The sequence below is a fragment of the Penicillium hordei genome (genome assembly GCF_028827395.1).
Source record: "Penicillium hordei strain IBT 12815 chromosome Unknown utg000001l_segment0_segment0, whole genome shotgun sequence".
Classification (NCBI taxonomy): Eukaryota; Fungi; Ascomycota; class Eurotiomycetes; order Eurotiales; family Aspergillaceae; genus Penicillium; species Penicillium hordei.
The window spans coordinates 4615632-4640088 of NW_026623142.1; the positions used below are offsets into that span (position 1 = coordinate 4615632).

The 24457-nt window shown below is 48.9% G+C and overlaps 10 protein-coding genes across 10 annotated transcripts; 5 read left to right on the forward strand and 5 right to left on the reverse strand.

The window, feature by feature from the left end:
- Positions 1–283: 283 nt before the first annotated feature.
- Positions 284–1880, forward strand: N7537_001762 (putative mitochondrial carrier protein; the record flags this gene model as incomplete). The annotated part of the gene is made up of 2 exons (XM_056892820.1): positions 284–319; positions 417–1880. The coding sequence occupies 2 exons, from the start codon at positions 284–286 to the stop codon at positions 1878–1880; spliced, it is 1500 nt and encodes a 499-aa protein (XP_056757815.1).
- Positions 1881–2300: 420 nt separating this feature from the next.
- Positions 2301–2954, forward strand: N7537_001763 (GNAT family N-acetyltransferase; the record flags this gene model as incomplete). The annotated part of the gene is made up of 1 exon (XM_056892821.1): positions 2301–2954. The coding sequence occupies one exon, from the start codon at positions 2301–2303 to the stop codon at positions 2952–2954; it is 654 nt and encodes a 217-aa protein (XP_056757816.1).
- A 926-nt stretch (positions 2955–3880) lies between these two features.
- Positions 3881–5518, reverse strand: N7537_001764 (uncharacterized protein; the record flags this gene model as incomplete). Its single annotated transcript, XM_056892822.1, has 4 exons — positions 3881–3907; positions 3945–4829; positions 4881–5157; positions 5217–5518. The coding sequence occupies 4 exons, from the start codon at positions 5516–5518 to the stop codon at positions 3881–3883; spliced, it is 1491 nt and encodes a 496-aa protein (XP_056757817.1).
- A 326-nt stretch (positions 5519–5844) lies between these two features.
- N7537_001765 (uncharacterized protein) lies at positions 5845–7248 on the reverse strand (the record flags this gene model as incomplete). The annotated part of the gene is made up of 1 exon (XM_056892823.1): positions 5845–7248. One exon carries the CDS (start codon positions 7246–7248, stop codon positions 5845–5847), a length of 1404 nt encoding a protein of 467 aa, XP_056757818.1.
- A 417-nt stretch (positions 7249–7665) lies between these two features.
- On the reverse strand, positions 7666–8799 carry N7537_001766 (agmatine deiminase family protein; the record flags this gene model as incomplete). The annotated part of the gene is given in 3 exon segments (XM_056892824.1): positions 7666–8126; positions 8143–8633; positions 8648–8799. 3 exon segments carry the CDS (start codon positions 8797–8799, stop codon positions 7666–7668), a joined length of 1104 nt encoding a protein of 367 aa, XP_056757819.1.
- Positions 8800–9267: 468 nt separating this feature from the next.
- N7537_001767 (histone H4) lies at positions 9268–9940 on the reverse strand. The gene is made up of 2 exons (XM_056892825.1): positions 9907–9940; positions 9268–9591 (listed from the first exon to the last, which is right to left on the reverse strand). Exons 1-2 carry the CDS (start codon positions 9914–9916, stop codon positions 9290–9292), a joined length of 312 nt encoding a protein of 103 aa, XP_056757820.1. The 5' UTR covers positions 9917–9940; the 3' UTR covers positions 9268–9289.
- A 1340-nt stretch (positions 9941–11280) lies between these two features.
- Positions 11281–13483, reverse strand: N7537_001768 (protein phosphatase regulator GAC1; the record flags this gene model as incomplete). The annotated part of the gene is made up of 2 exons (XM_056892826.1): positions 11281–11559; positions 11612–13483. The coding sequence occupies 2 exons, from the start codon at positions 13481–13483 to the stop codon at positions 11281–11283; spliced, it is 2151 nt and encodes a 716-aa protein (XP_056757821.1).
- A 3658-nt stretch (positions 13484–17141) lies between these two features.
- On the forward strand, positions 17142–17435 carry N7537_001769 (uncharacterized protein; the record flags this gene model as incomplete). The annotated part of the gene is made up of 1 exon (XM_056892827.1): positions 17142–17435. One exon carries the CDS (start codon positions 17142–17144, stop codon positions 17433–17435), a length of 294 nt encoding a protein of 97 aa, XP_056757822.1.
- A 2207-nt stretch (positions 17436–19642) lies between these two features.
- On the forward strand, positions 19643–20074 carry N7537_001770 (uncharacterized protein; the record flags this gene model as incomplete). Its single annotated transcript, XM_056892828.1, has 2 exons — positions 19643–19782; positions 19891–20074. The coding sequence occupies 2 exons, from the start codon at positions 19643–19645 to the stop codon at positions 20072–20074; spliced, it is 324 nt and encodes a 107-aa protein (XP_056757823.1).
- A 1434-nt stretch (positions 20075–21508) lies between these two features.
- N7537_001771 (SH3 domain protein) lies at positions 21509–24365 on the forward strand (the record flags this gene model as incomplete). The annotated part of the gene is made up of 2 exons (XM_056892829.1): positions 21509–21565; positions 21621–24365. 2 exons carry the CDS (start codon positions 21509–21511, stop codon positions 24363–24365), a joined length of 2802 nt encoding a protein of 933 aa, XP_056757824.1.
- Positions 24366–24457: the final 92 nt, after the last annotated feature.

The window sequence follows — 24457 nt, forward strand, 5'->3', positions numbered from 1 at the left end:
GTATGTAGAAATTGACTGTCTTGGAGCTTGAAGTGCACGGACCAAGTGATCTACGTGACGTAATCCCTCCACATGGCCCGGAGGCAGTGGACCTCGGCCTTATCCAAGGAGATCACGTTCGTAGTTTATTGAGAATCTTTCCACTTTCTGTAATTACCATCATTCAACCCATCTTGGAAATATCCGACTCATGAACATCCTACCTGGAACGGATACCAGAGGTTGAGGGCCGGATCCGGAGCATAACACCATTTCCCCACAAATTTCGAACTCGAGCAGAGCCATGGCTGAATTCAAGCTATCCTACGAGTCTCAACTGGTATGTCTTGAAGACCAGCCCGCTCCTATTCTCTCACACATCCGCATCTGCATCACCACAATACACTGGACCATGCTAACATGTCCCCACAATCGAGGACGTCTACCACCCCTCCTACCGCTACGAAGCCCACGACCCGCGCGACTGGAAATCTGCCGCCCTCCGTGGCCCAACCCTCCCAGCTTTAGGGAATGCAACTGCTGGTGCAGTGGGCGCAGCCATCTCCAATGTGGTCGTCTACCCGCTCAATGTCATCGTCGCTCGTCTACAGACCCAGAATCAGAAGCAGAAAGACAGCGACTCCAGCGAGAAATCAGATGACGACGAGAATTCAGACGAAGGATATACCAGTGTGGTGGATGCTGCCCGCAAAATATATGCGCAAGAAGGCATCGCCGGCTTCTATCCCGGTCTGGCGCAGGATACCTGGAAGACCGTCGCAGATTCGTTTCTTTTCTTTCTTGCGTATAGTGCCATCCGCCAGAAGAGGATAGTCGCGCATGTAGGTGTAGAGCGAGCCGCCAAGAGCAAAAATATTGCCCTTCCAATACTCGACGAACTTGCCGTTGGCGTTTTAGCTGGCTCGTTCGCCAAGCTATTCACCACGCCACTGTCGAATATCGTCGCGCGCAAGCAGACGTCCGCGGCACGCAAGAGTGGAAATGCGAAAAACTTGTCAACAAGTGACATCGCAGCTCGCATCCGCGACGAGAAGGGTATTCTAGGCTTTTGGTCTGGATACTCAGCCACTCTGATACTCACCCTGAATCCATCTCTCACGTTCTTCCTCAATGAATTCCTCAAACGGACCCTCCTCCCACGATCGAAGCGCGACAAACCCCCTCCATCGCTGACATTCCTTTTAGCGGCTCTAAGCAAAGTTGCCGCCTCGTCAATCACATATCCCTTCTCCCTCGCAAAAACCAGGGCTCAGGTAATAAGCTCGGACTCTAAGTCTAAGTATGGGACTACAGATAAGACTGGGGCCTCCATTCCCGCTTCTCTCACCCCGGAAATACTTTCCACGGTTGCCACAATCGCCCGCACAGACGGTATACCAGGGCTGTACGCCGGCCTTCATGGCGAAGTGCTTAAAGGCTTCTTCTCACATGGCTTTACAATGCTCGCAAAAGACGCAGTGTACGCTTCTATAGTCAAGACCTACTACCTCCTTCTGCTTCTGGGACGTCGCTATCCCTCGCCAGAAGAACTTATCCAGCGTGCCCGCGAACAGGCAGAGGAGTATACAGAGATCGCGCGTGAAGGAGCGCGGGATTTAGCGGAGAGAACAAGGGAGGGCGCTGAGGGGCTGCTGAACGCTAATTCTAGCGGTAACGCTGTTGATATGACATCAAACTCCGCAGGCGCTGCTGATGCAGCTGGAAGTACGCATAATGGTATTGATGCTTCTTCGGGTCTGAAGGTCCCTGCATCGTCAGCTTCCGATGAACTTAATGAGACGGCTGAGCTGGTCGGTGATTATGTTGAGGAGGAAGCAGCCGAGTGGAAGAGCCTTTATCATTGGTTTTGGGAGAAGGATCGTGGACCACATCGTGATTGAATCCAGGGCTAAATTATACTGGGTTCACATATTTAAGCATTTATTTTACGATCAGTTTGTCTTTTTAGTGAATTACGTGCACAGCAAAAAGGTAGTACAAAGAGGAGAGGAAAGACAAGTATATAATACTGTGTGCCTATTAGGCTCCAATTTATATTCTCAACTGCTTTAGTCACAGGACATGACCTAATCGGGAGCCCGAGATTACCATTTAGGGGTTAGCTCCATCTTTGGAGGCTAATTGTGCTTATCTCGTGGTAGCCGTAATGTAACAGGGCGTCCACAATGGAAGCTAATTGGGTATCACCAAATGGGCTATTGCCCGCTCATCCATGGATGTTTTCTATAAAGCTATCGATAATCCCATAATTCTCAAGTAATCTGACTTTACATTCGAACCTGAATTCCTAATCTTCCAATATGGCATCAACCCAAGCCCCCTGGGACCTTTCAAAGTCTAGCCGGCTGATCTACCGAGCCCCAGAGAACTCTGAAGAGGACATCGCATTTTTCCACGGTCTTATGAACGAGCCGATAATTCAAACACTGAGTACTGGACGTCTCCCGCGCCCGTCTCACAAAAGTTCGGCAGGGGAGTTCATCAAAGTACTTCAAGACGCCATTTTAGGGGTGGTTATATGCCTCCCCGCTCAAAAACCCCTCGAGGGAACAAACTCTTTAACTGAGACCAAAACCTTGCATCAACCTGCTCAAGATCCCAAACCAGTCCCAATTGGCCACATGAGCCTTTTCAGCCTGGATGGATCAAACGGCACCCATCATCGCAATGCGATGATAGGAATCTCACTTGCGGACGGGTTCCGGGGCAAAGGATACGGCGGAGAAGCTATCGACTGGGCTTTGGACTGGGCATTTCAGCATGCTGGACTGCACAGAGTCTCTATAGGTGCATTTTCGTACAACCCGAATGCACTGAAGCTTTACAGGAAACTTGGATTTGTGGATGAAGGTCGTGAACGTGAGGCTGTGTATCATCGCCGCGCTTGGCATGATATTGTCACCTTGTCTATGCTGGAGCATGAGTGGGAGGTTTTGAGGGGACTAGCGCCGTAATCAGATCGCACTCCCCACTCTCACTTGGAGGCATCCAATCAATGAAATCTTGGTTTTACATGGAGAGATTTGAAGGTGGCTAGTTGAGGGATCTAGCTCGAAGGGGGAGTTGTTCATGGTTGCATGATAGTTAGCTTAATGATGCCCATGCGTTTAATAGACGGAAGGCAGACCGAATTTAACAGTAGTGAATATATTTATTTTAGGGAAAGTATATCCAGTTCACAGTTAAATATCCCAGGCAAATCCACGCAAGGACCTGTCCTTATCCAACGATGCAAACACAAGGACAGCTTTTTTCAACGGCCGTAGATAAGGGAGTAAGCGTGAAATCTCAGCATCCTTTTCATGTTGATTAATGTCGCCTAATAAAGTGTCGACCAACTCGAAGCCGCGCCGAGCTGTAGCCGGGGCATTGCAACCTTCTATACGTACACATAAATCCTCCAAGATGTGGATACAAACGCTGAAAATCGAAAAATAATCAATCCGAGCCACTGGCATATCCCCTTCAAACTCTGGCAACACACTATCTTTGATTTTCTCCATGGTGACAGAGAAAACTGTTGAACGAAGTTGCTGAGAAGCTGCTCTTGTTTGACTTAGTGTGGGATTGTTAACTCTTCGCTCTTCGTAAAGCTGAACCCATTGTCTCGCACTTAGTTGATAGTTTATCATATGCTGCGTATAAAAACGAGATAGTTGATGACAACCAGTGGGTCGCTCGTTGAAGTATGAGTGTCCACGAGAGAATACAAACTGGTTCCCATTGTGTGAACTCGAAGTTTTGATCAAGTGGCCTCCACTCGATCGACGGAAAACCGAGCTGAAATTTCTTTTGGGGATTGATCCAGGGAAAAGGGATTTCGTGAAAATCACACACATTTGATCCAGCCAAGTTACTCGCTGCATCTGCGGGCCCACTTCTAGAAGAGCGTTGTAGAGGTGAAGTACTGCCATCACGTAGTTACTCGCGCAGCATAACTTGACCCCTTTATCCATGGATAAATGGAGGATCTCAATCATGTGGCCGGATGCAACCCAAGGTGCTTGATAGTAGAGATCAAATCTCTTTTCCTGGACATAAAGTTCCAGCTTGCTTCGAAATTCGCAGATGTATTGTTTGTATGGGCAAGTGCAATGGTCGGGAGTCTGACACCAACACAGCTTCTCCAAAAATGGCATGCAATTTGTGATACTATTGATGATATCTTTGGCGAACTTCAGTGATGAAATGCGGCAATTCACTTTATTTGTCTGTTCCTTGGGCCACAGGAATGACTTGTACGTCGACAGCAGCATATCCATACCGAAAACAAGATGTGTTGGGATTGGTGATTTAGGGTCTCGTAATGCCGCATCTAGAGCAGGGAGAAGAGGCTCTGCCTTCATAGATTCTTCCTCTAGTGCACTTATAGCTCGACCCGAAACGAGAAGATGTCGCATGCTTTCCTGCATTTTATCAAAAGCCAAATCGTCAAGCTCGTAGGATTCTCGACTGTCGACAAGCTTGTGTATAAGAGCTGTTGGATGCTGTCGACTACTGGCGGTGGGAAGAATGTTTTTATACCCATCAAGGGTGCGGCAGTGGTGAAGGATTTGCCAGTAATGCATCAATCCAAGATTGTTGGCAAAACGCTGATAATTATGCTGAAGCTCTGGAATATCGGTGAATTTGATTCTGAAGTCTCTTTTTGTGAGGTACCATTTATGGATCAGTGTAGCATTATTTGACAGGCCAGGGGAGTTGTATATAATCCTTTTTGCCGCATGGTAGGCCGTATTGGTCAAGAATCCAGCGACAATGATAGGGAGTTTTCCCGATGCTGCATCGGCCCAGAATCCGTTCACCTTTGCGCAGATAGCATCGAGGTTCTAATTATCAAGTCACTATCGTGTACAAAACTGGTGGGAACTTTCACTTACATATACCAAGAGGCTAAGCTCAATGTACTCGCCTAGCTCATCATCTTGTAACACTTGTTCGGCTTTTTCTGTCGCTGGAGTGTTCGTTGCACTAATAGTGTCCCGATTTCGCGCTTCAGGGTCAGGCTCATGACGATCTGTCAGATCTAAATCCGTCAAGCACGCGTATCGATTAACCCCCGAAGATGAAGTTGTCTCAGTTTCCTTGCCGATTTGAACTAGAGGTGACTGCGTTGATTTCACTAGAGGTGACAATATTTGATATGTCTGTTCAAGTCTGTTGGTTCAATAGGTTATTAATAACAAGCCTGAACGTATTAAGATAAGGCATTTCACCTATCTATAAAAGCTTTGTGCTTCAAGTTCTCTTCCTGATTGTCCGATGTAGCGCGCTCTATATAGAGACTATGAACCTCCCGTCTCTTCTTGAGGATATCTTGTAGTTTGTTGAGTACGCTTTTTGGAACTGGTAGATTCTGGTCTCGAACGAGGATTGCTGCATTCACGATTTCCGCGGTGCTGGGCCGTGCATGGACCTGGTCGAACTGTTCACGGCCAACCGTTGAAAAGAGCCAGTCCACGACATATTTTGTCGCACTCTTGTAAGAAAAGTAAAGAGTAAGCAGAGAGTTATCCATTATGAATCCCCTTATGAATCCCCGAGATCGTACGAGTAAGAGATGTAAGACTGGTGGACATGGGAGGTTACCCCGCCTCCACATGTACCCAAGCCTGCCACGAACCGCAGAAATGTGACTATTGGTGGCCCTGTGTTAAAATGTTCAAGGTAGAAGATAGCAGCAAGTCTCGGAATTACTGGCTATTCCCTGAGATTCGGCGTATACAATAACAACTGTTCAACGGGGGAACAGAAAAGCTGGCAACGTTCTAAAACAGAGCCATCTCACCCTCCCTGAGATAATAATACTATACATAAAAGCACTGCTACCGAGACCGGTTCAGGTTATGGTGGCATTGCAACACGAAGATTCGTATCAACTAAATCAAACCAAATTCCCTCATACCCAGACTCCCTCGACGCCCTAGCCAACTTCACAAATTCTTGAAGCCGAGCTAAACACACACCTTGAATTGTAAACGACGCTAAGCGTTCGACCAAATCTTCTCCAGGTCCATATATCTCAAACATGGCCATCGTCAACGGAAACACCACTGGCAACGCGGTAACTTCGTTAACATTGACAGCCGATTTGGCAAAGAACGACAACTCAGAAAATATCCCATTCGCAAGTTTCCACGCCGGCTCGTCCTCGATTCCTAGCGGATATCGCAGCCGGTGGAGGATCAATAACGCGGCTTGACGATACACATTTGCTTGTGTCACCATTGCTAGAACTGCATGCTGACCGTAGCTATCAAACAGCCCAGAAGGAGTTTGGGGTCGCCAACGTCGGATCTTCTCCTCTATTTCGTCCAGTTGGTCGTGGATGGCTGAATATGATTCAGATCCGGCCGCAGGGGCTTCTCTCTTCAAGCTGTTGCTGCACACGCAGATATCGTAAAGATGAGGGAAAAGTGTAGCACAGAGACCAAGATAGCGGTCGACGAGGACGCGAGGCTGAGGATCGAGTCGTATTATAGGGATCTCACGGTGCACCAGGCACTCGACCGTGTCGACCAAAATCGGAGTCATGGTTATTGTGTCCATGATAGGGGCTTGCACCAATCTGGGAAGCCATGGCTTGGCTGACATGAGGGCGCTCCGAACGATAGCATGGGCTGTACTGGAGTGTGGTGTCGTGAGTATGTTGAACACGTACATAGTCTGGCCCAGGAAGAGAGCGCACGCTGCGTCGTAGTCGTGTGAGATTTTCACACTTCTCAGACTTTGCAATCCCTTAGCAGCCTTGAGTATATCGGGCTTGCTTCGGCGTATAACAGGGGACTTTTGGTAGTTTGTCATCAGGCCTAGGAAGGCCAGGTATCCCTCGGTCAGGACCGGGGCGGATAGTTGCAAAATCACATAGATGGTCTTTTGGGATGTTGGGATGAAACTATCTCCAAATGCGAATGGTGAATGTATGGCTGAGAACTGTTCCATGTTCATAACGGTGCGCAATGCATCTGACGTCGTTTGGAAGTCAGTGGGGGCGGCAAGTAATTTCTCTGGCGATAGTATCATGACATCGGTACTTTCTGGCGTCCAAGGTTCATTATCTCCGGGAGAAGAACTCGAAAATGAGCGTGGACTAGACGAGGAAGATGAAGCATGTCTTTCGCTCTCCTTGGACTGGGCACGATGTCGCGACACGATCGTGGAAACCCGCAAATTCCCATGCGGGAAGACTTCGGCAGATGAGAGGTGTCTCACGCGCTTAGTGCGACGAGCGGTGGAGCCAATCTTCATATGATTACATCTGATGCATGTCGGACTAGCACCTGCAGTACAGCTTTCTTTCTCTTTATTCAAGTCGCAGTGGTCGCAAGCCTTCGCCATCATGGTAGTGCGAATGCGCGAGTAGAACTAGGAACAGGTCACGACCGGGTGGTTTGGTAGCAGTCTGCTTGGTTTCCAAGATTGATGTCGGAGGTGTTTATGAATTCAGCGAGGTGATCCGGTGAGATCGGCCGATTTCCCCGCTCTCTCCACGATTTCCCCATAGCCGGTGGATCCGCGTATGGTCTTCCTCTTTTGGTATTCCAATCTGATCCATCTCATTTAACATCCAGCCCATGTGTTCGTAAATTTGGAGGTTATCTCATTATTTTACGCCTATTGACGCTCATTCACCTACAAAAAGTACTGGCTGGGTTGCGCAGTGAATCACACCCCCAGCCAATGGAAGCGCAGACAAAAACACTGGCTGAACCACGCGATCAGGGCACAGCTTCTGAAACAACACCAAGGCCGCTTGATCTCGCCGATTATCGCCGAATTGAGGAAGAATAAGCCCCCCCATTGACGAAATAAAAATTCCCAGTTAGTCGCCGGTTCATCGTATGACAAGACCCCGAAGATTTCGGGGCTCGGCTCGTCTACTATGTGTACCTCAAAAGGACGACCCTTCGCATCGGCCGACTTCCCTAGAATGTCTCTGATGTCCTCATAAATCTGTATCCATGCCTTAGGCACGGTATAATGGGGTCGTGAGAGGACAACAACTCCGGGCCGGACAAAGTTGACTTCAGCGTCAACGAGCACATCAGTAACATCCAATTTCTTTCTGCCGGGGAACCAGATAATTTTCTCAACACCCAGCAGACGATGTAGCTCTGTCTCAATCGCTGTCATTCGAAAGACCCGGGTTTCGATTTTCGTTGATGATGCTGCTTTCAGTGGCCAGAAGCATCCCTTCGCCATCCACAGCTAGTGCACCACCTTCCAAACGGACCTGTGATTCCACCAGAGTCACCGGAGATGGAAGAACATCAGATTCGATAACCCTGCTGGCAAAGGTACCGTTTTCTTCGATCTGTTCAGACGTCATCACAGGCCAATCAAGCCCAACTGAAGCCCGGTCGTGGTCGCCAATCCCATTTTTTCTTCCCCATTCACTGAAACGGAAGTTGATTGCAAGACGTTGGTGGATGGATTCGCCAATGCCGCGTACATAGACGGGTCCTGTATCGCGGACCCCAAGGTGATTTGTGAGGAATGGAATGACAGAAATGTTCGAGGTGTTACTCGGATATTTTGTAATAGCCTGGCTTATCATTGACCTTGCTTTCTGGACATCTTCGGGTCGTGCATATAGTCGAATTGGTTCATTAACCGAAATTACAGAGGCCAAACTAGCAATATCGACACATGCGCTTTCGTAGTACGCTGAGGCGATGGAGACTGGGATGGGAATCCGAGAATAGTCGCAGCACGAGGGACAGTCTCATGGGGGCAGAAAAATCTTGCTTTGATTGTAGATGAAGCCGTGTTTGCAACAGCTGGGATGCTAACAGACATTCCACATAAGAGAGTGTTCTATAGGTGAGCGGTATGCTTTGTGGTGAAAGGAATGAAGTTGCGGGGGTCTCCGCCCGTGGCTTTCCACTACCTGACAATGAAATGACATCGGCATGCATTGGAGACAGCATACATAGCCAAGCATACAAACTGCTAGGATTACTTGCTACAAGATACAAACTACATAAATAAAAAGAAGAATATGACTGATAGTAAGCATTGTGTTGAACTCCATAGAGCCAAATCGAGAGTCTATCAGCAACTAGTTATTGAAGGACACATAGCCCATCAAGCACGAAAATCAAAGTCCCAACCACGGAGGATAAAAAAGCAGACCCAAAGAAATTCCCTAAACCCCATAACCATTTGACGCAAAAAAAGAAAAGAACTCATCACACCGTAGCGCATTAAGGAAGAAAAGCCTCCGACCGCCACCTCGCACACAGAGAGTGGAAAAGTCGCTTAAGACGATGAAAATCGCGAGACAAATCTAACCACCGAAACCGTAGAGGGTACGGCCTTGGCGCTTGAGGGCGTAGACGACGTCGAGGGAAGTGACGGTCTTACGCTTAGCGTGCTCGGTGTAGGTGACAGCGTCACGAATGACGGACTCAAGGAAGGACTTGAGCACACCTCGGGTCTCCTCGTAGATCATAGCGGAGATACGCTTGACACCGCCACGACGGGCGAGACGGCGGATAGCGGGCTTGGTGATTCCCTGGATGTTGTCGCGCAAGATCTTGCGGTGGCGCTTGGCGCCACCTTTGCCGAGGCCCTTTCCGCCTTTGCCGCCTGTTTTATGTTGTTAGTTTTTGTTTGAGGATTGTGTGAGAAGAGTATAGTTTGGGATGTGGGGGTTGAATATAAAACAGTATGAAGAGGAGGGGAGTATAGGGAGTTGAGGGTGGTTGGAGGTTGTGTTAAGATGTGTCAAGGTGGACGGCCTATCCTAATTAGGAAAGGTGGGATGCGGTTTCTGCCTGAGGCATGAATCACGTGTCGACAGGGGCATCACCAGTTCTTATTTTGGGAACTTCACCACGCCGACAACAAATAGACGATGGGGTATATAGTGACAACAACATGTGAAAAGATATCAATACTTACGTCCAGACATAGTTTCAAATATGAGGAATTGAAAATATTAAAAAGGTAGATGGATCGACGTCTGTGTTGTCGATAAAACGATGAAAACCACGTGTTTTGATGGTCGGCGTTGAGGATAATAGAGAGGGAAAAATAGGAAAATGACTAAATGGAGGGGGAGGGCAGTTTAAATAGGAATGCCGATTACGCGTGATCCGGGAAGTAAGTATTTTAGGTAAGCGAGAGATTTATCCATCATTCTGCAATGCGGCGGTGATTGGCGGGCGGCGGGGAAAGAAAAAGGGCGTTATGAAGGGTCGGTTTCCAGCGCGTCTACCAGGCATCGGCGAACCCGCATTTTCCTGCGTCGAGCGACAATGATACTGATCACGTGGTGATAAGATAGGATAACCGCTAGCCTAATCGGGAGGTATACCCCAGGACTCCACCACTCGAATCAATGTGAGCTTCATATCATGTACTCCTTAGCTTTTTAACGCGTGGTTAGCATTTTGTGTGAGTAGCGGGATAATTCTTTATTGGCTAGAAGGTAACCTAACAAACTACAGGTGTAAAAGAAAGATCTAGTCGATGGCGTTCATCATGTCTCGTGTCATTTCGAAACTACGTCGCGTTGCCTATATAAGACGCAGTTATGTATCGCTATCTTCGCATCCTCACACATTCGCGTCCCCTGTTCCAACCAGCAAGGTAAACCGTGTTGTGGAACTAAAACAACAATAACAAGCAGGAAAAAAAAGCAGGAAAGAGAAAACGCCAGAACACCATGCAAAAAAGAGAAGGAAAAAAAAAGAAGAAAAAGAAATCCAATGCATCGAGATCAAGAGCGGAGGCAGGCATACTAAAAACTTTTTGCGTTGAAAAGGAAGGGCCATCCAGGAAAGTACGGCAAAGAATCGAAAAATGCCTCGGAAGAGAAATCGTAGCGTCATCATGCATGGCTAAAGCAGCACGCAGAGAGGTAAACAAAAAAATAGTGAGAATGACCGCACCAGACAAAAGCCGGGATGGTCGCGTCGATAATTGGGCCGACGACTGATGGAAGCGAGCCGGACAGCGAATGATTCAACGAAACGTCCGCGGTTTATTATGCATCGCAGAGACGATCGCTCACATGTGCTGCTGGTCGAAACCACTGGTGGATAAAGTAGGTAATGTTGAGAGGAAGTTAAAAGAAGAAAAAAAACTCCATCCGTCATCAGAGTGCGCCGATACGTTGTGGTATGGAAGGGGTTGAAATTGGGCCAACGGGTCTGTCAAGTTCCACACAAGGACCACCAAACCCCTTCATGAGATCCGTCAACGATATGTTTTAATAGTCGACTGGAAAGATCATAGCCAAGTTGGACGCTGCCATAGAACAATCTATATTGCTCACCCTCTAATAACCGTTGGAGAGTGAGGGTCATTCATGAAGCCGCCGTGGAAAGAATAGTGAAAAGCCAAGGGGGATGTCGAGGGCGGTGGAGAGGCGCGCGGGCCAACAGAAGCACGCGGTGCTTCGGCCACAGAGGCAGCCAGAGGGGCAGGAGACCTAGGAGACAAAGGCGGCGAAGGACAGGCAGAGGCAGAGGCATGATTTGGGGCCTCGCCTTCACGACCACTCGATATCGATGGGTGTGCCTTCAGGTTCGATCCTTGCGGAGACCCATACTATAACCGATCAGTTGACTGCCATGGCATGACTTGCCGTTGCAAAACTTACAAAGCAGTACTTATCGACCAACTCCTGATACACAGAAGACTCGAGCTGTGGCTTGCTAGATACCAAAGAGGAAGGTTTTAGATCTCCCACACGACTTCCGGTGCGGAAATTATCGCTCACTGCAGAACCAGGGCCCTGCTCAAGATTGAGGGTTTTCTTGCTCGGTTTGGAGGTATCCGGCACAACGGTCTCCCCGGATCTCGCACGGGCTGTCAGAGCGGTCCGATCTAGAGGCGCCTTCGACCGCATAGCAGCAGACAGCGACGCTCCGAAGTCGTACCGGTTTCCAAATGCTTGGCGGTTGGAGTTTTCACGGCGTTTGGGCGGCGCAACCGTATCGATCTCATCCGAGGGCGTGCGAGCCAAGGGCGCACCGTTTGCACCATTGAAAGGGTTCGTGAATGACGTCTTGTCGCCGAGGTCGGGGAAATCATAGTTAGGCGGCATGGATTGCGGTCGAATGGTATGGGAGCTGGTGAAGGATCGGCTGCGAGGAAGGGCGGGGCGAGATCCGCCATTTGCAGGCTTGCTCGTGGGGGTCTTGGGGACTTTGTGGAAATCAATCTGATAGTTCACTGAATCATTATTATCCCAATATTCCAGTCCCTCCACGTTATAGCGGATGCACATGAACATGGTCTTGGTCTCCAGATTGGCCTGGTCATTCAGCTTGAGATCGAACGAAAAGCGATCGAACCCATCGGCGGCTTGCTGGCGGCGAACATCATGGCAGTATGCCGCTCCAACCTCCGAGGTAGTCCTCCAGTAATCCAGTGTGAAACGAGCGGTCACATTCTTGTGGAAAGCAATATTAGCCACGGCCACAGTGCCGATCAAAGTGCTCCTATCAGCCGACAGGAACAACCGCTCGAGGCGGACCGGACGAGTGGCTCGTGATGAGGTATCCTTAGGCCAATTGGCGAGCTTGATCTCCCATTCCCACGACGGGCCACGCGAGTCGGCAGAGCTGAAGGGAAACTCGCCTTTGGTGTCGTGGTTTTCAACTGGTGATGTTTCTGTGCTGACAGCCAATGGCCTGTCCAGCTGGAGGAAGTGACGGATGTGCTCTAAGTGGGAGTCGAAGTGCACCGCCTTAGAATAGACTGGAGTACCAGGCATGCTAGACGGTCGTCGCCGTGACGAAGAAGGGCGGAGAGCAGGCCGAACAAGCTCACCTGACTTCTTACGGACCATTGGGGGCTTGCACGACATCTCCACATCACTTTCGTCGGGCGAGCTAGTCACCGCCTCTTCCCGAGCCAAATTGATGGCGGTTTCGGTCGATGATCGAGAGTGACTGATCTTGCGAGCTTCTTTCGACAATGGTAGGTGGGGGAGCTTGGACCGAGTGGGCTTTGCGTCAGTGGTTGACGGCACACTCGATGAGGGTCGAGCCGGTGTTGGTATTTCTGAGTGGTCTGCTGGATCCATTCTTTCTGGTGAGCTCTCCCTCCTCAGTCTAATTGATCGAACGGCAGCCTCCAGCTCGTCAAACTTGACACTCTCGCCACTCCGGTGTGGTGATTCTTCATCACTTGAGTTCGGCCCGGACTCAGGAGGCGAGATTACCGCTCCGGGAGGGATGATAGCATTGCTTATCGGCGGTGGGGACTGACGGAGACTGGCATGTGGATCGATAGAGGGGTGAGCCCGGGCCGGTGAATCTGGAGCAGAATGCACTATCGATTTGGTGTTCGAAGGACTCCTCCGATGACGCCGGGTGTATGAGGTGGAGGAGTATGGACGGGAATTCTGAACCCGTTCTGACGAGGAGCGAACCAAACCGGGCCGCTCACAAGACTCGTCGGTTGGTCGAGAGTATTCAATGTGCTGCGCGGAGAGCAACGTCTTGAACGGCGCAGTATATGGCATCCGGCCGACTTGTGTATCTCAACACAAGAAGGGAAATAGCAAAGATTCCGAGGGTGTTCGATGTTTCAATCACAATAAAGTGCCTGAAAGTAGCTCCGTCAGTAAGGCTTCATTAAATTCCGGATTGTGGCAACGAGAAGGTCAAGTGGCAAGAGGCAAGGAAAGACATGCCATTTCATCCCAGGGGAGTAGGGTGACACTTAAGGAAGGTGCCAATGGAAAAAGTAAAGGTTTCACAGGTAACACGGAAAAGAAGATAACTTGGAAGGGAATGGGATTTCCAAGGTTGAGGTCAAGGGAGAGAGAGCTTATCAATACCTTGAAGTATAAACATCGAGTGGCGAGGTATTAGCCAAAAAGTATCAGGAAATGTTGAACAAAAAAAGAAAAGAAAATTGGTACAGAGAAGAGACAAGATGTACATATAAAAAAAGAAAGGGAAAAAAAAAGTTGGCAAGCTCCCGGCACAGCCGCGATGAAGGGAGAAGAGGTGATTTAAAGGTACCTTGGAAGTACCAGATAACCTTGGAAGTTATAGTGGCAAATCAAGCAGTCATTCCCGCTATGACCGTTAACAGAAGATAAGAGTAAAGAAAATATTCATCAGAGAAAGAGATTAAAATCCGGTATTATAGCTTTTTGAGAGAAATCGGAAAGGATAAAATCATAAAATGATAAAATCAAAAAGTGGAACAAGATAAATAAAGACAAATTGTCCAAAGATAAAATTTACCTGGTGCATCTGCTTTGCATAGACTCCGCTTCGTCCCGTATACGTGGGGGATTGGTTTTTTTTTTTTTCGTTTTACTTTTTTTTACTTTTTTTACTTTTTCTATTCTGTTTTTCCTTTTATACATTTCTTTTTACTGGATTCTATTACTTCTGTACTTCTGTACTTCTATATTTCTACATTCCACTGTCAATTGTCTGATTGCAGTTGATACATCCATAAAATATACCCGTGGACATCCTAGATTGATATCTCACCATATCCTATTTCCTATGGTTTATCCAAATTCTCCGACATGTGGTCTATTCGCACGAGCACGACGATCCTACACAATTGCGAGTTCACTATAATGCACTGGTCGTTCCCCCTAGTGTCACAATTAGCGGACTACAGGCCTCCAGCCCACAGGCGCTAACAGGTCCATGTACACTAACTTTGTCAACCTGTCTGTGTTCCCAGTTTTTTTTGACCTGACGCATAGCATTTTGTATCACTCATCAGAACATCAAAACCGATCAAAAAATATATATATGTTATTCCCCGAATCATTCATCTACCTTTTCCGTTACCATTGACTGTGGTACTGGTCTTCCCTTATCAACTATCGGAGCCCCGTGTTCCAAAGATTGGTCGAGATTTATGGATCGACCCAGCCAAAACCGGTTTGTCCCAGATTCTCCTAGCCTGTGGCAGATAGAAAATCAACGGTTTTTTTTTTTTTTCGTTTCTTTTTTTTTGCCGCGCACAGGTAACTAGGGATACATTGCGCCATGCAAGTGCTAGAAGCGTAATATCCACTCATCCCTCCCCTTCGGCACACATCAACTACACCGTGTTCTAGCAATGCGAATCTAAAGTCATGGGGCTTAGTGCCAAGGGTTTGAAGTTACTCTGGTGTTGTGTTGTCCTACTCTCCGGTCGGACTACAATTGTAAAGGCTAGGCGGAAATAGCTAGAGAGATATAAGAAATAAAGAAATAGGGTGAACAGGAAGGAATCCGTCCCCGCCCCCCTATCTAGAATGGAAACTAAATCATACACTATTATCAAGACTTTCTGACACTTCCAAAAACCTTGGGTCTCGAATCAAGTTTGTCTACATGTAGAAATTGACCTCGGGAACCTGTTATCTGCGGTGGAACGACAGCGGGTTTCCTTTCCCGACACAGCTACACAGCCATGGTCCAACTACGTACGTATCAAAAGAACAAGTATTTCAACTGTCCTAGGCAGTTTATGTATGGAATCCCACTGTGACGTGCATAGTGCATTTGAAGATAGTCTCGTTGTAAGTGCACTTGTGCTGTACTCCGGAAATCTAGTGGATCTACGATAACATGCACTCCAGGGCTCCACCGAGGGTGCCGCCAAAAGCCGGTAGAAAATGGAGAATGGAGTCTGGAGATATGGAGATACGGGAAATATATGGGTCTGAGATCAGGTTCGGGTATTTTCAATCGGATTAGTGTAATAACTGAAGAAATCACGAATCGATCACGAAATATTTCCAGAGGAAATTCCAATGTCCGAATTCAGATCCGAAATCACGATATCGATATTAAAAGTCATGGTTATGTATAAATACGGGCTGTGGTAATTCCACGCCGATAGTCCATGATGTCAAGGTGCATTTGATAGTCCATCAATGCCTTGGTTTTCGTCGGCTTGGCGGGGGGTCTGGACCCCCGGTCGCTCGTGCAGCATACCATAGATATTTTTGTATTCATTCATTTAAATCTTGGAATCGTGTATATTCTCTTGACCATTCTTCCAATTTATTCAACATACGTAGTTGAAAGGTTGAAGTAGCTTGCTAAGCTTGGAAGTAAAGTCGCATTGATCCATAGAGTTGATATCTATGAAACTGTCGTAATGAGGTCAATGGTTTTTCGCGCGTTTCACCATCCCTTCAACCCCCACGACTCTCATCTCCATGTCTCACTGATTAACTGTCATACCAGTGATTATTCAAATGATATCTTTTTTTTATATATATATTATTTCCAAGCAAGCCTTCCCGACGTAGTATAGACACCCACGCCCGGACCACCAACCCCTTTGTTGTATTAGCGGCGCAGAGTTTTCCTTTTTTGCCACTCTCCTCATTGACTATCCCAACAAAACAGGTGGCTTTCACATGGCGTTATAACTAATGATCTCCTCGGAAATGCAATGAGATTGGTTAAACGCTGAAGCCCCATGTCACATGGTGGGTACTTATCCAGGGTCTCGACTCGCAACCGTTCGAGAGTCTCGAACTCTTCGATCTGCACAGGGCTATGTGGTTTGATCTCCAGGTTTTTAACCCCTCATTTTCAGGACGTCTGGAGGTCCCGCAAAGCTCTGCGTATCTACGGACTTGAATATGGGTAGTCCAGCCTACGGGTGGACCCGATACAGTTCTGATGGGATCCTCAAATTGCCAATATGAATGTCTCGGTGAGCGGCAGGGTCGCAACATTCCGAGCTGCAGGGCGATAACGTCTGTTTAGCCCCTTCTTGCCGAGACCCTGGAAACTTCCGTGCGCTTTTTCCTTTTTCCTTTCCTTTTTTCTTTTTTTTTTTTTTTTTCCTTTTCTTTCCTTTTTTTAAACTTTGATGTCGAAATCTGAGAACCCCTCCATCGGTTGTCCGGTTCACGGGAAACCCGAATTAGGGTATAACCTGCAACCCTTAAAAATAATAGAAAGTGTTATAGGGTCGAAGCGTCGAAGCGGTCAGATCAGAACCTATCAGCAGTATACAGTGTTCATATGTGAACCTTGAGATCACAGAGTTCAGCCTTAGGATCTTACTTTCTCACCGATTGAGAGCTTGGAAGCCCTTTGCTAATCTACTCACGAAATGATCGCCCAGATGCGATCTCATCTTTCAATTTGCAATTTACAATCTGACCCTTTATAATTTGACACATTTCCACCGGAGTGATGTGCTCCTTGAAATCCACCTTGTCTCGCTGGCGACAATTCCAAACTGCAACTCACCCCGAGGGCGTTAGCGTGGCTGAACCCATACTCCTGGGCCATCGACCGGGCTCTCCATCGGTTGTACGGTTCCGAGACTCATCTCGCGCAATTCAACCCGATACTGCTAAGAATAAGCTTCTCCTGCTTCACCTTGGTGATAAAACACAAAAACACGCGGCCGCTTTGGGCAGCGGCCTGTCCAGGCTGCAGTCGTTGCTTGCCAAGAGCCACCAAAAAGAAACGAAGCGTGAATAGCATGCATTAACGAAACTAAGGGCAGTGAAATTGGAGAGGGGCAGCGCATTTCCTAGAGAGCTCTAGCTACCCCGCATGGATACAGCTGGCGTCAGCTCTTGCCTTCATGGTGCATATCTTGCGAACTCGGAGTTGAGGCGGACCCCAGACATCGGGGCGATGCTGCCTTGCGTTCTGCCCCCAAGGTTTCTTACCCCGCGAGCTATACCCCAGGATTAGCCTTGGTTTGGCAATGAACAGGTCTGGGCCCGCCAATGAGATATAGCGGGTCGCTGTTGGTTGTAGAGATAGAATCTGTCCAGATACCCTCGCCGTTTAGGGCATACGCCAGATGGAGATGTGTATCTAACATTCCGATTTGACCTTAACACAACAATTGGAACGTTGTGATCAGCCAACTATTCCAATTCATCGCGTGTTGCACAGCGTAGGCGTTTCAACCCGTTTCAACGCTGGGCAATTCACATTTTATGGCACAAGATAGAGAACTCGACGGTGATTGGACAGCACCTACTGATAGCTCAAGAATAAGAAAATCGCACGCAAGCAGCGCATATGGGCAGACTATGCAATGTTGCACGTCACGCAAATCCTAGACGCGCCTCTTCTGCAATGCACTGCACTGAGCACCACCTGACCTTCTAACATCCCTGCCGACCACACGCGTTCCCAGGGGGCATCTGTATCCCGAACGTTGCATCTCGAAAAAAATTGTTGAGGAAGTGGCACCACCCTACACTTGGCATTAACCAACCACTAACAAGACGGGTAGGCGATCAGGGACAGCCGCTTTAGTCGATTGGGTATACATCGCCTAGGTGGTATACATGATGCGTTTCTAAATCGAGGGCCAGCACGGGCCTTTGAACGTTAGTTGTGCATATAATAGTAACACTATCGTAAAAGTATACTTAATGTATACTTCAGAAAGCCACCTTTTACCACCAAGAAACTAGTAGCCTCACTTGAAGTAAATATGTATATCCCTTGGGCCCACGCTTATGCATAGCATTGCGAGAAAGGGCGCCAAAGCAATGCCCCCACCAAGTTCGACCACCGGCCAGAACGGAGGCGCGGTAGTCAGTGCGCGCGATCCCGGAGCTATGACTCGACGGTGCGGTGATAGTGGGGCCTGGATAGCTTGATTAGCCTGCGCGGCCGTGCATAAGGCGCTACATTAGTGCGGCGAACTGACAATTGCTATGCATGACGGACGGGGTCAGTGCATGGTCGTTGTTCTAGGCTGTTTTATGTGGGTTTATCAGGGGTTTCATGTTGACTTTTACACTTTACGCTTGCAAGCCTCCATTGATAGTATAGTTTCTGTTTACTCTGGGGAAAATGATGTGCAACTTGCAGGTGCACCCCGAAGCCGCGGGGTTTTATCTCCACATTTGCTAGTTGCAGACACCGGGGTTGATTGTCAATTCATCTGACAAATTTGAGTTTAAGAGGTTAATGAACTCTCCCGCGGAAATCTTCAATTGATATTGCTCTCGGCTAAGTTGTCGTCATTTATGGCGAGTTACTCCACTATTGTACCTTGGAAGCTGGATGTATGCATCGATAGATAGATTCCCTAAAATCAAGCCACAAATAGGAAAAATGGCACTCGGCTATCTAGAACTGCCATAATACGCCCGAGCTAAGGGATTGGCTGGTTTTGGCCCGTTATCTTCCCACGCCTAGCGGGAGAGGCGTTTTCCGTTGTCATAGTTATAGAACGCCCATTTTTGATACGAGAATTGACACCCATCAAGCCCTGTAATTCGGGAGCTCGGCCCTCGTTATTCAGCTATCGAGATATACTGAATGTTCAAATGTTTAGATGACAGAGATAAGGATGCGGGGCAGGAGAATCCTTGAGCTCGTCCCTCACCTGTGGGGTTGAGAGTCTGGGGTTAGTAATAACGATCGCTGCTATGATGATCATTTACCCCTTGTTTGCTATCAAAGATTATGTATGGAAATCTTGTACCCCAATTATTTCCATCCCTCTCAAAAGATAACAGAAATCCCAAAGATAAAAATAACCATTCTAACCTATCTGTCAACCTCATTAAGTAGTCCTTTCTGGATTATTCAATTCCTATATTTACCTGGGTAGGATAGAGGCGTAAGCCCACCATTCCATTCTCCAAACTAAACTGAAAACTTAGTACTTTAGTATATTGCAAGCTCCTGAACACAGAGGTACAAAGTAAACAATGTTCTCGGATTCATCGGATATCCGTATCTGCGAAGGTGAGTACTTTGGCTTGTTGCCCTGCGCCCCTCAATTGCGGGGTGCAGCTGCCACCTCACACTGTCCGAGCGAAATTATCACCACATCTGATAGTCTTCCGAGGTGTGTCTTGTGCCTTCCCAGGCAGCAAACGGCTGACAATGCACATAGTATCATAAGACAAGGACAGCAAATCAAGCCCCTCAACTGATAACAGTAGCTGATGAATAGATCTCCTGCTGTTCCTGTCATCCAAGGCCTCCAAAGCTATACTATTCCATATACTCAAGCCATAGCGGAAGCAAGTGACCAGGTCCTACATGCTGAGCTCCTTCGACACAGACCTTCCCCACATTTCGACTGTCATGCTCACGCAGATGATCAGAGCATGCATCTCGCACCGGGAGATCCGTAAGGAAAGACAGCATCAGCGCCTATTTCCCACGCGACGGCGTATGTACACCGAAACACAAGAGATACAGAGAAACACAAAGTTCCGCCCTTCACTCACATGACGCCCATAATGGCAGATTGTTTAGCTCCGACGTTCCGGCCTCACAACATGGTGCTCAGACTCCGAGGAAATGGCATTTCAAAGTCAATTCTTCGCTTTCTCGCAGCCACCCCCTCACCGCTACCCGTGATAGCCAGATCAACCCATAGAAAGGATGGCAACTGCCCGCTACGTCCGCCGCATGAGAGGCGAGGTCTGAAAAGACTTTTCTCTTTCTCCGCCTCTTTTTTTTTTCTTTTGGGATCATCATCCCTGCACTATCCCACCTTAGGTGGCGGGCAAGGACTATACTAAAACTCGACTGAAACTCTTTCTTCTCGGCCGGCCTGGTCTGCTAAGGGACCGGTGCTCGGATTTTTATTGCGTTGTCACTGGAAAGTACCTCTATCTCTGCCCATGGACCGTGCGTGCTGTGCTTCCATGGCGTTGAGGGACGTGTCCTGCATCTTTGCCGCCACTGCGTTGGCGAATAGGTGGGCTTTTCGAGAAGATGGTGAAAAATAAGACAGATCCGTATAGCCCGGTTTAGAACATGCTTGTGGATTTGAAATCATCGGTATCCGGTGATTTGAATATTATTCCGTTGATCGCTTAGTCTTTTGTATGCTGGAGGAAAATAGCTGGAGATTTATTCTGGTTGGGCTTCTTTGACACAATGCCTTTGTTCGACATACCCTGCCGTAAGGACTTTCTTTTATGTGAGATCTCGCGGCCGAGTGATCATACTTTGGAACTTGGTGTCACTAGATACCGAGAAATCTCAGCGTACTTGCTGGTGATCAATTTCTTATGGCTGTTATGCAGCAAGGTGATGTGCTTACTGATATTCCTTCGATCTGGTAACTCCACTTAGGCTATGACATATTATTTCAACTTGAAATTCAAACTGGGAATATTCAAAGAAATTGCATGGGATATGTTTAGATATATGTATTCCGTTGACACCTCAGCTGAGCCCATTTTCCGCCTAAGGCCCGCATCCTTCCAAAGAAGATCCGATGATGGAAACCATCTACCGTCTTCCATCTTCATCCTCTCACCTTGCTATGTTCAACTCTTTTCATCAAGTTCCATCAGGGGTGCAGAAATCTACTCGGTGTCGAAAACCACTCTGTAACAGTGATACGAGACAGAATTCTCTTCAAGCAGTCCAGATTCAAAGCCCGGAAGAGGCGAAGTTGAAGTTGAAGTTGAAGTGTTGAAAGTGGAAGTGAAGAAGGTGAAGCCCAGTAAGCGGGAGATCACCCCCATTGGTGGAGCCACCTTCTCCCACCTTAACGATCCGTGGTCTTCAACCTCTCTGTTTACTTGCGGGAACTTCTCCAAAACCTGCTCATGTCTCAAGTTCAAAGTTCCGGATTGGCGGACCTTGAGAAAGAGCTGATATGCTCGGTATGTGCTTCTCCATTCCGCCCCTTACGTTGCTAACCCCCCTCTTTTGCCCCAGATTTGTACCGAGCTCCTCTACCAGCCCCTCACTCTCCTCGACTGCCTCCACACTTTCTGCGGATCCTGCGTGAAAGAATGGTTCTCCGCACAAGGGGCACGTTGCTCCCGCGCCTCGGCTCGATTTACCTGCCCATCCTGTCGCGCGGAAGTGCGCGACACCCGCCCAAATGCCACCGTGACGACCCTGCTGGACATGGTCCTGACTGCCCACCCAGATCGTGCCAGACCGACAGATGAAAAGGCGGAAATTGCCACTAGGTACACACATGGGGAGTCGGTGTTCCCAGCGCTTCCTTCGGGCGGGGAAAGCGCGGAGGAGGATGGTGAGGACGATAGACACATTCTAGAGGAGGTACGCGAGCTGAGTCTACGCGAAAGCCGAGCACAAGCTAGACGCGAGACCCGACGGACGGGCCAATCTTCGCGGACGCGCGAAAGGAGCACCAATACTGAGAGACTTGCGGAGGACGGTCGGTCAAGGCGTCGGAGGGATGACGATGCAACGCGGCAGCACCGTACATTACGGCCCGATAATTCGGACCGCACGCGGCGGGTCGAGCATCAATCTAGTCTGCGGTCATTACTGAGCTTGTCATCTGATGCGGAGACTATGGAGGAGGAGATCTTGCGGCAAATTCTCGAGGACGGATTACTGGATAATATCAATCTTGATAATCTTGGGCCAAGGCAAGAAGAGGAACTCAGTGAACGCATCGCGGATGCCTACCGTCGGAGGCATATGCAAAGATCACAATCTCGTCAGCGACAAGAACAGGGACGAGAACAGCGGCAAGAGGCTGACGGAGCTACGCGAACACATGCGAGGTCCGAGTCCGCCCACAGGACTGCCGACCCAACGGCGGCTACCCGGGAACACAATGTCAGACGACCGCCGGTTTCCAGACCGCATCTGTTCGATTCGGCTCCTACGCGGCCGAGTACCGCGGGTCACCAAAGGCGCAGCTCGGAACAAGCAGGTGGGCGCCGAAGAACCTCACCCGTTCGAACAAATCAAGCATCCGCATCAGATGAGGCCATAAGGCCTGCTGCCCGATCCTCGAGTGATATAACTGCGGATCGCCACGTCTCTCAGGCTGGGCGATTACGGTCAGAATCAGCATCAGCCAGACCGCGACGTGCTACAGAGTCAGAACGGAATATCTCTAGCGTGTGGGTGGCCGGAGGACGAGAACGAAGTTCTTCTAGACAGGCCACGAGTCAATCAGCCACGAGTCAATCAGCCACGAACTCTCCCACTTCTGACGCTGCGCCCTCAAATTCCTCCCGCCATTTGCCTCACACAGACCACACCCTTCCATCGTTATCTTCGCCGCTTGTTCCAATCCGGTCAGACAGACGAACAAGACCATCTTCGTCCCGGTCCAATGTTCCAGCATCTCCCACTGTACAATTCCTCGAGCCGTCCATCTCCTGTGATCGTTGCGGAAAGGACAACATCCAATATAATCTACACAAGAAATGCACAAGTTGTAAGGAAGGAAACTTCCACCTGTGTCTACGATGCTACCGCTCGGGACGTGGCTGTCACCGATGGGGCGGATTTGGTGCATCCGCACATACGACCTTTCAACGAATCGTATCGTCCTCTACTCGACGTCCTGTGCAGATCAGTGACCCTGGTCATGTCTTAATGTGGTTTGAATACCAGCGGCCCTCCGAGACTGCCCATCGAATGATGAGCGGGGAAAGACAAATGACCAGTGACAACCCAGTCCGCCGGCTACACAGCGGTCTCTTCTGTGATGCGTGCCAATCGTCGGCCAACGATTGTTTTTGGAAATGCAACCAGTGCAACGAAGGAGACTGGGGTTTCTGTAACTCCTGCGTCAACCAAGGACGATGCTGCACCCACTCCCTGTTACCCATCCGGCGCATTACCCATAGTCCACCTCCATCAGCATCATCCACCACGCCGCCGCCGGCCGAAGCAAATAACCTCCTTCCCACGCCGTCCGAGATCGAGAGCTTCAAAATTCTCTCGTTCTCAACAAACTGCGATATCTGCACCTACCCAATCCCAGCCTCAAATACCCGCTACCACTGCCTGGAATGCAACAGCGGTGACTACGACGTCTGTACTAACTGCTACCTCAAACTCGTGGCAACGGGCAAAATCAACAGAGAAAACGGACACAATGGCTGGCGCCGCTGCCTCGCCGGCCATCGCATGATAGTAGTCGGCTTTGAAGACCACGAAGAAGGCCAGCGCCGCGTCATTGTCCGCGATCTTGTGGGTGGTCGCGCCCTGAAAGACGAGCACGTAACACAATCACAATCACAATCACAAACTTCCTCTCCCGCAACCGGCGGCCCCGTTGCATCTCCGGAGCTAGGAACCGGTGACTGGAGCTGGAAGGACGGCCCCGAGCGCCGTAAGAAAGCATCCCGTCTACGCGCCGGGCCAGCCCTTACGAACAGTACCACCGGAAGTACAGTTTCTGTTCCTGATCCCTCAAATCCATCTCTTTCCAGTCCCACCGCAACTCCAATTATCCCACCTTTCCGCCGGTTCCCGCCTGATGGTGGTGTTGGGCTCGTCGTCCACGCTCTGTGGTCCTGGTACCCAGAAGAAGAAGTTGAAGACGAGCTTGTTTTCCCGCGTGGTGCGCATATTACCGAATCGGAGAATATTAACGACGATTGGTTTTGGGGATGCTATGCTGGCCGAACGGGACTGTTTCCCGGTTCCCATGTTGAATTTGTCAGGGAGGTCCATAGGTAAAGATGCATTGCCATTTTCACCTTTTGAATCTCGCACGCATATATGATACGCATGACACGCATCGCATACCCGGTCTGTTTTTCCCCCCTTCT